At 38.6% G+C, this 15298-nt stretch overlaps 1 protein-coding gene across 2 annotated transcripts in view; it reads right to left on the reverse strand.

The window, feature by feature from the left end:
* The window catches only part of Rec114 (REC114 meiotic recombination protein), a 107730-nt gene that overhangs the window by 11249 nt on the left and 81183 nt on the right, over positions 1-15298 (reverse strand). The window contains exon 3 of one of the 2 annotated variants that reach the window (XM_047538850.1): positions 6632-6715. The exons of the other annotated variant lie outside the window; for it this stretch is intronic. Within the exon in view, the coding sequence (XP_047394806.1) occupies positions 6632-6715 (84 nt within the window). The remainder of the gene's footprint in view (positions 1-6631; positions 6716-15298) is intronic. 2 annotated transcript variants of the gene reach the window in all.

Raw genomic sequence — 15298 nt, forward strand, 5'->3', positions numbered from 1 at the left:
ATCATTACCCCATTTGATACTGAAAAAACTATGAAAAAAATATTCTAATATATACATGTATGCATGCATGTTATATATACATATAACAAATGTATACATAAATATATATGTCTATAATACATAATATATAGGTTATATATATTGTGTATGTATATTTTTAAGCTACACTGCTGTTCTGTAACCTAATTTTTTATTTAACAATAAGTACGTAAAAATAGAAGTGTACCTCATTACTTTGAAAGACTGGAGAATATTCCTTTATTTAACTGGCCCCCTACTGACAAACATTTAGGTTATTTCCAAGCTTTTTTCCCATTATAAGCCACAAAGCTTTGATAAGCATACTTATACATACATCTTTGTACATAAATGCCTAAAAGCAGACTTGCTGGGTCACAGAATTTGTGTATTTCACAGTTTGGTACATAATGCCCCACACTGCCCTGTAGCAAGATAGAATCAGTTTACTCCCACTAAAAGTACACACTCGTTTCCCTGAACTTTCCATTACTGGAGATTCTTATTTTTTTTTTAACTTTAACCAGTTAGGTCAACATAGATATTTACAATTTTGTCTCTTTGATTACTAGTGAGGTTGAGTATCTTTCTTTTCTTTCTCTCTTTGGTTTTGGGGATTGCCCCCAGGGGCACTCTCCCCCTTCTTTTTTTATTTTGACTGAGTTGCTGAGGCTCGCCTTGAACTTCTGCCTTAGCTACCCAAATAACTGGGATTATAGGCATGAGTCACCATGCCCAGCAAGGTTGAACATTTTTTTCTACACTTATTGGTTATTCATATTTTTTCTTTTGTGTATTGCCTGTTCATACCCTTAGCTACTTTTCTCTTGGATAAGTAATCCCCAAATTATCAAGAGTAATTAAAAGCTAACTTTCCCTGAGGAAGGGGAAAGAACTGATAAGGAAATTGTACTTTCAGCTTACAGTAATATCTATTAGTTATTATTAGTAATATCTATTAGGATTCTATAATTATCTAACTAGCCTTTTGAGTAACAACACATCAGAACTTGTACCTCATAGCTAGCTGAAAAGATTGTGTGCACATGCAGACAGAATTTTTTTTTTTTTTTTTTTTTTGTGGTGCTAGGGATTGAACCCAGGGCTTTGTGCTTACAAGGCAAGCACTCTACCAACTGAGCTACATCCCCAGCCCCTTGGACAGATATTAATTATATAAATAGAGCAAAAAATCTGAGACCAATTATGTAAGTCTAGAGGCATCTACATGTGAGTGCACTTAAGAATCAGTTTGGTAGGGTTCGGGTATAGCTCATTGGTAAAGCACTCTTAGCATACATGAGGCCCAGCATTCTTCTTCCGAGAGAGAGAGAGAGAGAGAGAGAGAGAGAGAGAGAGAGAGAGAGAGAGAGAGAGAGAGAGAGAGAGAGAGAGCGCACTACCTCTCGAGAGAGGAAGAAGTTGGGCTGAAGGTATCAGGTTGGATAGTTAAGGTTGCTTTGGAGTGTACTTCCAAAATGGTAGGGAGGTTATATATATCTGATGGGCCTGTTCCATGCTTGCTTCTATAAAATTTCAGAATTTCAGCTTATCATCTGAAGCCAGAAATACCTCTTTCAATGCGTGTGGGCCTAAGATAAAGCCAACATACATCAGAAAAATATCTGAAAATGAGTTATATCTTCATCCTACATCCTTAATGTCATGGAGTATCACAGTGGATAACCAAAAGGACTGCTTGGCTTGAAGAGATCTTTTTTGTAACACCAATACTTAAAAGTCAGAAAGAACAACTTGCTATGAATTGAAATATACCCACAGTCATGAAATGCCCCAAATATAGTTTCCAGTTTCCACTATCTAGGGAGGTCAGCTCATAATTACTGTATTTTAAGTGGTGGTTTACATGATAAATTGTATTCACCCTACTTCCAAATACGTTAATTTCAAGTTATAAGAACTTACAGAAAATTCCATTTTGCATGGACTGCTTGAGGAAACAAAAGTTAAGGACAAGTCCCGATCTCTTTTATACTTATGTACACATATAAGAAAATCAAGGCTTCGCTTTAAGGAGGGAGCAGGCCCCTAAGTGCTGCCGCGAGTGTGAACAGAATCACTCAAGGAGCTTTAATCTTCAGCCTCTGTCCAGATGGCTGACGGGCATCAGGCACCTGGGAGACAGGTAGCACCATGTCACAGAACAGCAAGAGAGACATCAGAGGTCTCAAACCCAGGGGGATTTCTGCTGATTTCAGATTCATCATCTAGATCTATAACATTTCCAGCACCACAAGGATACCCGAATGGAAGTTTTCTTCACCACTAATGGTGAAATCCTATACTACAGAAAATATGGGGGAAAGTACCAATAAAGGACTTAATCAGCGCTATGGCTTGGATATGGTTTGAATGAGTCCCACAAGAGATTATGTGTTGAAATTTAATTCCCACTGCAAGGTATTGAGAGGGTGGACACTTAATCTGACCAAGGTTTTAAAGATGGGCTTTGGGAAGTGATTAGGACAAGATAAATTCATGAGGGCAGAGCCCTATGATTGAATCCTTTTTAAGAAGAGGAAGAGAGGCTAGACACACATGTGTGCTCCCTGGCTCTTGCTATGTGCCACTTCAGGATTCTGACAGCAAGAGGACCATCACCAAATGTGGGTCCAACCATAAGCTAACTAAAGTAATGCAAAATGAACTTAATAAGACCAGAGAATGAACTTGAGCATTTTCTTTGTTTCTTTGCTTTGAAACCAATCCTCAAAGCCTAGGACAGACAAAATCACCAAAAAATTCTTCAGTGGGTACTAGGGGAGAGAAGTAAAGAGAACAGTAGTTAGGTTCACTCCTTTCAGCCAAAGTGCCCTTCAGATAAGGACCTATTTGCTCAGAAATGCTAAAAAAAAAAAAACAAAAAAAACCCAAAAAGCAGGCATAATTATCGAATCTTTGATTTCAACCCCCCTTAAAATGCATAATTTATTCAAAGCTATGAACTTCAACCCAGAGAGAAGAGAAATATAATGTGTATTACCTACAGAATTTAAGTTTTATTAAACTTCTGTTAAAAGAATGAATTTTTTTCCAACATTTATCCATTTAAACAATAATGTGTGCTATACAATATTTAGTAACTAAAAGTTATCCAAGGCAAAAAGTACCAAAAATACCCCTTTGCCAGGTAAGGCAAAAAGAAGCATCTGATGGTTTAATATTAATATATGACATCAAGTCAACAGATCAAAGGTGGGAAAGGTGTTTTGTTTTTAATATCATCTTGATAGATTCAAAAAGCATTTGCTAAAATTTAATACATAATATTGAAAAAATATCAGCAAAGAAACTATTATCAGAAGAACATCTCCCTCACATAGTAAAGAATATACGATCAACAGCCAGAATTGTATTTAAAGTCTAAACACTTACTTCCTGAAGCCAGGGTGCAGTAGCATACGCCTAAAATCCCAGAGACTTGGGAGGCTGAGGCAGAAGGATCCCAAGTTTGAGATCAGCATCAGCAACTTAGCAAGACGCTGTCTCAAAAATAAGGACTGGGGATGTAGCTCAGTGGTAGAGCAACCATGAGCCCAATACCCAGGACTGCCACAAAAACAAAAGAAGAAATACCTTTGGGATAAAAAACATAGGCAAAAGGTTCCCAGCCTTAATTTTTTTTTTTTTTTTTTTTTTTTTTGCCTAGGAGGTGGGTACTGGGGATTGAACCCTAGGTACTTTACCACTGAGTCACATCCCTAGCCCTTTTTATTCTTTATTTTGATACAGGGTCTCACTAAATTGCTTAGGGCTTCACTAAGTTGCTGAGGCTGGCTTTGAACTTGCAATCCTCCTGCCTCAGCCTCCAGAGCTGCTGGGATTAGAGGTGTCCCTCACTCCAGTCTTAAATATTTTAAAAACATCTATATGTGATATATACTCAGATATATTAAAATATATACTATGCAAATTACTCTATACATATAGTATCTAAATACTTTAAAGAAGAAAAAAGTCGATGATTCACAGAAGTACAAATTCTAACAACGTTCATTCTGAAAGAATGCAAATTAAAGGAAGATGCTCATTTCTACTTATCAAATTAGAATTCAGTTGGTAAATTTAAATTATATCACCCTCTTGGAGAGGATTTGAATAGATGAATATTCTTTACACAGCTAGTGCAATAGAAACAGGGACAACCTATTGGAAGGCAAATTCACAAAATAAATGTTCATATTTCTAGGATTTCTATCTCAAGAACCCGGTAAATCTTATGGAAATCAAAACATTTTTAATAGTGAACAATTAGGGATTAGTTAAAACATGATGTATTCAAAGAGTAATATGCTCTACAGTCATTAAGAATGTTTTTAAAGACTACATAATAACTTGGTATAATGTCCCTGATTTAATGTCCCTGAAAGAACGGAATACTACAAAAGAACAGAATCCACAATCTTATTTTTATGAATTATCTATATGGCAGACACTGTTAATTGCTATGAGTCAATCCAAAAGAGGGACTGGAAAAACCAGACACTCATATCCCTAGTCCTCGCAGTCTGTGACAGAGACATCATAGACATCTAGAGGTTGCTGGAGGGAGATAACCTTATGGGAGATACTGACCTTCTTCTAATGGAAAAATAAATATAATATGCCATTTTGCAACTGTGAGGGAGAGGCCAAGAGAGCTGGACACTGCTGAGTTGCTGAACCAATGCCAGAAACTGCTTATTTTTAAACTTTAAATTTTTGATTTTGTGTGTGTGTGTGTTTGTGTGTGTGGTACTAGGAATTGAACCCAGAGGTGCTCTACCACTGAGTTACATCTCCTGTCCCTTTAATTTTTTATTTTGAGACAGGGTCTCACTAAGTTGCTAAGGCTGGCTTCAAACTTGGGATCCTCCAGCCTCAGCTTCCTGAGTAGCTGGTATTTCAGGCATATTCCACCATGCTGGCTTTGATTTCTTATTATGTGAAAAAAACTATCTTGGGGGGGTCATTATAGCTGAGTTTTCTGTTACATTTATCTCATACAGTTCTAATGTATGCCTTGTCAAAATTTCAAAATGTTAATAATGGTTATTTTTGAGTGCTCAAATTATGGTTGATTTTTATTTTGCTCTTTAAACTTCATTAAAAATTTTAATAATCTGGGCATGGAGTCATACACCTGTAATTCCAGCAGCTTGGGAGGCCGAGGTCATATAAGAGGATTGCAAGTTCAAAGCCAGCCTCAGTAATTTAGCAAGACCCTCAAAATAAAAAATAAAAAAGCGCTGAGGATGTGGCTCAGTGGTGAAGCACCTCTGGGTTCAATCCCTGGTACAAAAAAAAATTTAAATATGTAATTAGAAAATATTAAAAGTGAAATATCAAACAAAGAGCATGAACCTATACAATCGTCCAGTCCTGAGCTGAGAGTCAGAAAACCAATGGGCAGCTGGTTCCCTGATAGCTAGTAATAACTTTGGCTATTGGCTGACATCTAATGTTTTCTCATATGTAAAATTTAGACAGAGGTTCTTGAATGTTTTGGAATGTGTGCCCCAGAAACCTTTGGTAGTCTGGTGAGACAGTGGATCTTTCTCAGAACAATGTTTTTAATCAGATAAAAGACAAAGAAAAACAACCAATTACAGTATTTGTTTATCACAATATTGAAACACTAATTTGTGGACTGATAACATATGCTTCTTTAGTAATGTATTCAATAAAAGGATCTAAAAGCAGGACTAGCAAACAGCTTAATTTTGAGGTTTGATAAGTATAAATGACAACTGAGATATCTTGAACAACTGTAATATGATATGAAATTACCTGTGATAGCCATTGATGAAAAGGTCTAATACTACATGCTCTGTAACCTACATTCATAATAGAAGGAAATGACGAATTTCAATTAGAGTTCAGTGAAAGTCCCTGCAAGTTCATGAACTCCCTGAACTCTACAGGGACCCTTTGGGGGGTCTGTGCACCCCAAGGTTAGACCCCTCCACTAGAGGCTCCTCTTCAGGAGTATTCTCAAGGTCTACACATCCATTAAAAATTAGTATCTTTCACATAAATTTCAATACTATTTACTCAGTGAATGTTAACAGATTGGTTTTCATAGTTAATAAAAGAAAATAATCTTTTATAGTTATGAAAGAAAATAATCCAGGTGATTCATTTGCATGCTTCTTTGATGAGGATCATTCCTTATGTTTAATACAGCTGAAAGGCAAATAAAGGGGAATTTTATTTTTAAATATTAAACAGGGAAAAACTGAAAAGACATTCAGTGAAGCATTCAAATACATACACCTTTTAAAACATCTAAAGAGCAAGTCAACCCACGCTGTACTCCATCTCTCCCTAGTTTGTGGTTGCGGGACTGAGAAAGGTTGTCACTTGACACATGGTGACAAATCCTTCAAAGTCTTGCACTTTAGATTTATCCTCTTGCAAGTGAGGCTTCTGCCCTTATACAGCCCTAGTTTCATGTTTGGCTAATAACATGTTCTTCAACATGTGTGTTCTTCCCAGCACCGTTTTCTTCAGGGAGAAGCTCCATATACCCCACCACTCACACACAGGAGATGAGAAAAGACTGTGATCATTAGCTTAAAAACAGTTGGCTATACGGTCAACTTTATCTTGCCTTTATTGTTGTTCCAAACAACAGACAATCCATGCGCCTTACAATCTTCAGCCAGTTCTTGCTATCAACAAGCGAAAAGCCTTCCTGCAACAAAATAATTACGCAAAATTAGCAACGGAAGCAAAAAGGGACATGAGGAACAATTATGGTGTAGCTGTTTCCTATTAAAAGGTTGTGTATCTTTTTGTTCTGTGACTTGCACACAGTAGAAGTGACTTGACAGCACCCATCACCGGGATGAACTCGACACACAGGCCCTGTGCCCAGGCACTCTTCCTCATGACCAATGTCAACAGTCAACACTTTTTGTTCTTAATCTTTTCATAAGAATTAAGAAAATGCCCCCAAAATTAAATTTCCATAATCATATTTGAAATAAAGTACATTTATATGTCTCTAGGATTTGCCAAAATATATTTTTCTATTCCTGAGAAATACAAGTTTCATTATACCAATTTATGAACTTATTTGGCACAACCCTAACTACATAGTGAGATTTCTCTTCACAAGAATCTTGTTTTCAGATTCTTATGAATGGAAAATTTAAAGTCATTTGTTTTTGGATACTGAATGTTCAGTTCTTCATTTCCATCTGGGAAAAAAAAACCAAAAAAACAAAAACAAAAACAACAAAAAGGCAGAGAGGGCAGTAGAGGGCACACAAACTCAAAAGAGGGACCACAGTTGGCTCTGCTCCTGAAGGTAAAAAGATGAGCTTTTTCTGCAGCTTTTTAATAAACTAAGCAGAACAGACTATCAAATGATTATGGCAACTCTGAAACTCTAATTATGTTGTCAGTCAATTTCCTTGGTGAAGCAGCCTAAGTGAGAATGTACTTTAGCATCCAGTAAAATCAATCCAGTGGCCATTCAACAGTCAGTTAGCGAAACATTGCAAGCAAACTGCCTTTCTTCCCTGAAATGTGAGTCCACTACAGTCAGGGAAGGCTGCTGGAATAAGTCAAGAAATTTTTTAACTCTTGGAAAGTAAAAGAAAATGTTCCTTATCCATTCGAGTCTTCCCTAAATCCCTCTTTCCAAATCTGAGTGTGATGAAAGTTGGGACTTGAATAGAAATTTTCTTCCCAGGAAAACAGTGTGGGTTCATCTTGTGTTTTAGCTTTTAAAAAAGATGTCAATTCTAAAATGCAAATTCTAAGACTTTTATCACCAACAGAGGTTTTCTTTACTTTTTTTTTTAACAGAAAAAGAAGCATCTACAATTTCTTCTTAAAACTCTCTTGGAATTAGTAGGAAGAAATGTATTAATTTTTATGTTCCCCAAATATAGGTAACTATAGTTTCAAATGGCAGTATGTGGGGAAACTGACACACATTACTGGTGAAGTACAAATTGATACAGGACAATTTTTGGTAATAACATAATTACAAAAAAAAAATTTATCCTCCGTCCTAGCAACCCAAGTGCAGGGGATTGCTTCATTTTACAGATCAACCTGTATACATATGAAATGATACATGGATAAGGTTAAGCATTTCTTCAATTAAAAAAATTGAAAACAACTCAGTATGCATCTAGGTGGAATTGTTAAATTAATTATGGTTCTATGTATAATGGAATACTATACAGTTATAAAAAGCAATGAAAGTTCTGTATCAGTGCTATCCAGTAGAAACAGGTTGAGCCACATATGTAACTTAAAATTGTCTAGTATCACTTCAAGAAACAAAAGGAAATTGGTTGAATTTTAATATTTTATTTTACCTACTACATTAAAACATTAGTGAAAAATGAATGTAAACTGAGTCTTTGAAATTGAGGGGCATATTTTATAGCATATCTCAATTTGGATGCCGTATTACTGAGAGTTAAAGTGAAATGTAGTCCTAGTCCTAACAAAACAGTAAAGTCAATAAAGTCAAGTTTGATATGAAGTTGTTTTACATTGCTTCCATTTTAAATCTAAATTAAAATGAAATAAAATTCCATTTTTTAGTTGCACTAGTCACATATCAAGTGCTCAATAACTGGTTACATATGGTTTTTGTAGTGACCATCTTGGACAGTGCAGCTCTTATCAACCAGTCTCAAAGCCACCTTTTGTATAAGAAAAGGAGGGAACAGAATGTATATTCTTATTTGCTTGCATTTGCATAAAGAAGCAGGAAGGACTAATAATACTCAGGAAACGAAAAGGTATCTGTAGGGAATGAGAAGGAACAGTGTAGATGGGGCAGGGATGGGAGTAAGTTTTCACTCTATGCCTTATTACGCTGCTCTGATTTTTACACTCTCTTATGTATATGAGAACATTTATGCCAACAAGAGTACCAATATGGCATGAGCATAAGGAAGAGGTAGAAGGAGGACCTAAAAAAAATGATGTTTACTCTACTATCTTTACAACTGTTCTGTAAATCTAAAACTACTCTAAAATTGAAAGTCTATGAAAAGAGAAATGCTCAGCTCTTGGCCCTGGCCTCACTGTCCCCTCCTAGCTCTAGTCCAGTTTGGGTCCAACAGGACATCTCCTCTTGCGGCTCCACAGATTTGAGAACTCCACAGCTCCCTCGACGCATGCTGCTAACTCTGTGAACGGCACTGAGCACCAGGAGTCACCTAAGCGACAGGTCTGGTACCACACTTAACTCCTTTTCTCACTCCTCTCTCAACACCAGCTTCTAAGTCTTAGTGATCCTACCCCCAACAGCTTTTCCATCTGGCCATTCTCCCCATTGACACTGTCACTGCCCACATGGGGTAGCCCATTATTCCTCCCTAGAATTACCACGATACCCTAAAGGGTCCCCTTCCTCCAAGCCCAATGCCTTCTACAATCTGTCCATGTTACTGCCACAGTTATCGAGCACAAAAACTTGCTGCAGTCACTTCTTTTCAGTGTGCCATCCCTGCTCCCCCCACATCTCCACTGCAAGAAGCACCTGCAGGATAAAGTCCAAATTCCTCAGTGCACACACCTCTCTAACACTTGGCGTCTGTCTCTCACACATGAGTATTTCCTTTCACTCTGGTGTAAATCCTGTGTTAGGACCGTGCGCTGAATTCCTAGCAGTTCTGCAATCATGCCATGCTCCCCACACCTTGTTCTCTTGTAGAGCTTGTTCCTGGAATGGCTTTCCTTTTGCACAGACTTTTTAAAGGCTAGCTTCGTCTGAACCATCCCCACAAGGTAAAGCTGGCTGACCCCTCGGAATGCTATGCTCTCTCAGGACCTTGTTGTACTTATGACCTGTGTCACAGCTAGTTACATTTCTTCCCCTCTGATAGATGAGGAGGAATCCCTAGGCAGGGCAAGACAGGATTCGTCTTACTGTCCTCAAATCCCTAGCAACTGTCACAGTGATTAGCATACACTGCTGCATCAGGGCTATTGGGTGACCCTGGTCATGCTGGGAAAGGGAATGGTCTTCCTCCCTAACAGCACCTTCTAATTGAGTCACTTCATGGCTCTTCTTCCATCTGTTCCAACTATTTTGCTTAGAACTTCAAACTCCTCTCTGGCACTTCCCTCTTGACTATTTTGTCCAATTAACCTCTGACCATTCATTTCACCCCTAATCTTGACTGCTCTATTTTATTAAAATTTTCCCTTAATACTCTCCTTTTTTTCTTTCATAGCATTTATCATACTCTGTGTCTGTATGTGTTGTGATTATCTGCTTAATGTTTATTTCCTCACTAGACCACAGATCCCATAAGGATAAGGATAAGTGTGTTTTGTTCACTACTGAATGTAGAGCTCCAGCATAGTGTTTGATACTAGAAGGTGTTTCTATAAACTTTATCCAGCAAATGAATGTAAGAATGAAACCCTTAACTAAAATCAATTAGCACAATACTTTAGGCCAATACTACTCCTTGGGGAAAATAAGGTTCACCAATCAATTACCTGTTCAGTGATGGCAGGACATCTTACTGTTATTTCGTTCATACTAATTCTGTTCAAAATTTAGAAAGAACTAATGTTCTGGGATTACGTAAAACAACCTGTGCACCTAACATTCATCATTCATAAATTCACAGATTTCAAACACTGATCCTCCTACCTTTGAAATCCACCTGTCTGCACGTATCTCCTTTAAGGCTTGTCTCAGATTGGAGAGTTCCGGTCACTCAACAGATCGCCTCTTAGTGTGCCTCTCACAGTAAGGTGATCTGCTCTGTGTCCCACAGAATGCTGGACCCACTGCTACTAAAACAGTTGACACCACTGAGTTCTGACAATAATGGCTGGCTGCTGTGCAAGGGTTAAAAACAAAACTAGGCAAAAGCAAAACCACAGAATCTGCCCAAGGGGATGAGGACATGTGTCAAAATCACCCAGGGAGCTTCTGTGACTGATACTTGAGATCCTGTCCCCCACTAGATCAGAATCACTTTCATAAGAGGCCGCTGTCAACCGATGAGAGTCCTTCATGATCCTTGGAATTGCTGAAGTAGAAAAATGACTGGGAAAAACACACACACACACACAAAAACCGTGAGGCCATACCAGAATAAGGTAGGTCCTCCCCCTACGACTAATGTCCTTATAAAAAATAAAATAAAATAGGAAAGCACAGAGAAGGTGGCCATGGAGTGGAAAAGGCAGAAACTGGGTGATGACCTGTGAGACTATGCCAGTAGTTCCCACGTAAGTCCTATGTGAGTTCCACTCCTACATAAGGAAGGCCAAGGAAAGCCCACAGCACCACAGACTAGAAGAGAGGTACTGGGCAGAGACAGCACGACTCTGCAATACCTAATTTAAGACTTCTATATTCCACAGCTGAGAGACAATAAAGTTCTGGTTTCTGTAAAAAGAAAAGAAGGAAAAAGAAAAATGACTGAAGAACCTATCACGATGGCACAGGCCTATAATCCCAGTTACTCAGGAGGCTGAGGCAGGATAGCAAGTTCAAGGCCAGTCTCAGCAATTTAGTGAAAACCTGCCTGAAAAAATAAATAGATAGATAGATAGATAGATAGATAGATAGATAGATAGATAGATAGACAGACAAATAAATAAATAATAGAAAGGGCTAGGGACATAGCTCTATGGAAGAGTACTTGCATAGAGGCCTAGATTTTGATTCCCAGTTCTGTCAAATCAAATAAACAAATGAAAAGTGGCTGAACACTGATAGTATAAGATGGGAAGAAAAAGAATAGAGAACTCCAGGAAACCCCAGGTTTACCATCAGACAAAAGAGCAGGAGCCTATACCAAGAAGTGATATCCAAGACAGAGTGGTATGGAAGTTGAGAGGCACTAAGAGTTTCAAGTTGCAAATGATCAGCAGTGTGAAGTGACACAGAAGGATGAAGTACAAATAAGGGCTGCAAAGCCTGCATGGAACCCAGCAACTGGAAGGTGCTGCACTGCAACCTCTGCGTCCGCGCCACCCCTCCACCCTGTGCTCTCCTTCGCGCTCCCACCTTACAGCAAACTGTGAGGACAAGAGCTGTGTTTCAGTCACCTTTGTATCCAACATGTCTGTGAAATAAAAAGGAAGAGCATCAATCTCTGGCATCCCTCTTTCCTCCAATCAGACTCTGACCATCCCTCCATTGTGTCCAGTTCTGGCACAGCCTCCTGAAGGTGCAGTGGCATCACGATTCCAAGGCGGGTGCTGCACTGCAACTCCACATCAACTCCATGCAGGATACATTGCCAAGTCCGTTTCTAGGTTCTAGTCACCCATGTTCTCCTTGGCCCCTGTTACCTCATATAAGTAAGAGTTACCACAAACCAAAAGGAAACCATCAAGGGAAGGGAGAAAATTTGGATCTAAATGAAATGGAGGCAGAGATAAAAGTAAAATTGAAGTTCAAGAATAGTGAGAAAAACCACCAGTGTCCTCATCCTCACAGGTCTGTCTCCCTTGCTATGGAACTGTCCCCGAGCTGATCTCTTTAGTGGTGCAGATGCCACTCATTTCTGACTTTGCATAGCAGGGTAATAAGCAAACCAGCCAGGAGAATGTCATGGTGGGGAGGGTCACTGATATTCAGAGAGGTAAAATTGGCTTCAAAACCATTCCGGGTACATCCTCATAAATGCTTTGAAGAAAACACAGTATTTTACTTTCAGGGAAATGACAAAAGTGTTCATTCACACCAACTACAAATACCCTGATTCAGAGGAAAACAGCATAGGAGACTAAGATTACAAAAATAACTCCATGACTAACCATTTGACGATCCACCTAGTCCTGAGTACCAAAAGGGCTTCTTGGTGAATGTGAGATGTTTTGGTGCCAGGTGATTTATTTAAAAATTAGATCCTGGTTTAAGCTTTAGGGTTGTGTTTCTGACTCACTTTCCAGAGTCTAGGGCTTGTGAGGTTCGAATCACACTGAAGATAAGAAAAAAAATATCCATGATAGAAGAGCTACCAGAGAATATAAGATCAATGTAAGGAAGGAAGGAAGGAAGGAAGGAAGGAAGGAAGGAAGGAAGGAAGGGAGGGAGGGAGGCAGGGAGGGAGGGAGGCAGGGAGGGAGGGAAGGAAGGAAGGAAGGAGAGAGAAAGAAGGAATGAATGAACAAATGAAAGGGAATTTTTTAAAAATTACATTTCTAATGATAATAACATTTATTAAATAAGAACAATCAGGTAGATAATAAAAAATAACTGATAGCCAATCTGAGGATAAGACTTTGGTCTTAGATTTGAATGTGAATATTTCCATTACATAAAAAAATAAATTACATGCTTAGAGAAGGAACAATTGCCTTCCTCCAAAGGACCCACTCTGTACTTCACATGAAGATAAAAAGCATCATATCTCAGACTGACACAGCTCAGGCTAAGACACCATCCAACAACTTACTTTATTTTGGAGTTATGTTTGTCGTGATTATAAGAGACACATAACCAGTTTGGTTTCATGTTGGAACCACAATCTGCTTGGAAGGAATAAGGTAAATAAAAGTAAATGATGTCAACAAAATAAGAACAATTACATGAAAATTAATTACACAAATCAGAGTCATTTCTGTCACACACTCAACCAAACAGAGTCAAGAGGCCAGGTCACAAACACCTGCTTCAGGAACCATCTTGCAAGTCCAATCCAACAAAAAACCTCTATGACTTTTAGACTACTTTCTCTAGTGACTGCAGCCCCTCACCAACCAGAGCTTACCTGTTCTCACATATGGCACTTTTCCCATGAGCTTTCTTTCAAATCACTTGCAGTTTTCTTTTTCCCAATAAACCCCTAACCTTTTCCTTTGTTCTTCAGATGCACCAGAGACTACCTAGCTTTGTGCCTGTCTCAGACTGCAATTCTATTCTCTGTTTATTCCCAAATAAAACCTTTTGCTTAGAGATTTATCTCTACATTTTTATTTAACATTGACAGCTGTTTTAAAATGTTTAACATCTAGAAATCAAGATATGCTATGAAAAGTCACAAATTTGTTCCAAAAATATTTACTAAGGATCTATTATGTATCAGATTATGTGCCAGGTTCTATGATTGACACTAAGGGTCAAAGTCAAATGGTTCCTGACCTTAAAGAAGTGACAGAGGGGAACTCAGACAATAATGACTAACATTTAAGTTCTATATTTCTACAAAAGCCCAGAAAATAGATTAGATTATTAGGCCCAGAGAAAACAGCCTTTGAATTCATTTTTTAAAAAAAAAACGTATTTTTGAAATAATTGATTTATTTTTAAGTCTGTAATATAAATTTTAAAATATATATACCAAAATAGTCAAAAAATATAATAAACCACCATGCTCCAATCTCCTAGTTACAACTTTTACAACCTAGCCAATCTTATTTCATTTACATCCACACTTAATAATTCCCTACTATGGATCACTGTGAAGCAAAGACAGGTATCTGTAAATATTTCAGAATGTATCTCTTAATAAAAACAAATTTCATAAGATCAAACTGATTATAAGTAATTTAATGACTTGCTAAGGATGCTTCTTAAAATATAACTCAAAACTGTTAACACATTTTTAAAAATTAACAATTCCTTGAGATCCAAGATAGTGGACTAGAGGGAGACTGCATTCCTTTTTGCTCCGTAACTTGGGTTTCAAGCAGAGGAAAATCTCTTTTTCTGTGAGGCAGTCTTTGCTGCTCATGGATCCCCTGCTGTTTACCCCATTTGTCCACCTTGATCACCTGCAGTCTGCCAGCATATCAACTACTTTTTGAGTGCAGATCACTCACTGACTGCCACTTATCACCCGTCATTTGCCCATTTGCCTGCCTCTTGCCTGCCCATTGCCTGCCTTTCACCTACCCATCACCACTCGAGGCCCGCCTGCTGATTGTCTGCTGGTAGCCTGCAGACCACCCACAGACTGCCAAGGGATCACCAGCTTCTGTTGCCTATAAGTCCACTGTCACGGTACCTGCAGGTTTGGTTACATGTGGCTGCTGCCATTTTAGGACAACAACCAGGACCTGCAGGAACTCTGGCCCTACCAACAGCGCCCCACCTCCAGGACCCCCTGCTTGACTGACCGCACCCCACACAGGTTCGGTGACCATGCTCCATGCTGCGGTTCCCCATTTGCCAACACGTGTGGAAGCCAGTGCAGCCATCTTGGATTATCCTGGAAACAGAAGTTGCCATCTTTAGATGGGACCAATCCCATCCTGAGACCCCTGCTGGAGACTGGAAGCTCATTGTCAGGTACCTCTCATGCATCAGGCTACTGAAGACTGGAAG

The sequence above is a fragment of the Sciurus carolinensis genome, chromosome 2 (genome assembly GCF_902686445.1).
Source record: "Sciurus carolinensis chromosome 2, mSciCar1.2, whole genome shotgun sequence".
Taxonomy (NCBI): Eukaryota; Metazoa; Chordata; class Mammalia; order Rodentia; family Sciuridae; genus Sciurus; species Sciurus carolinensis.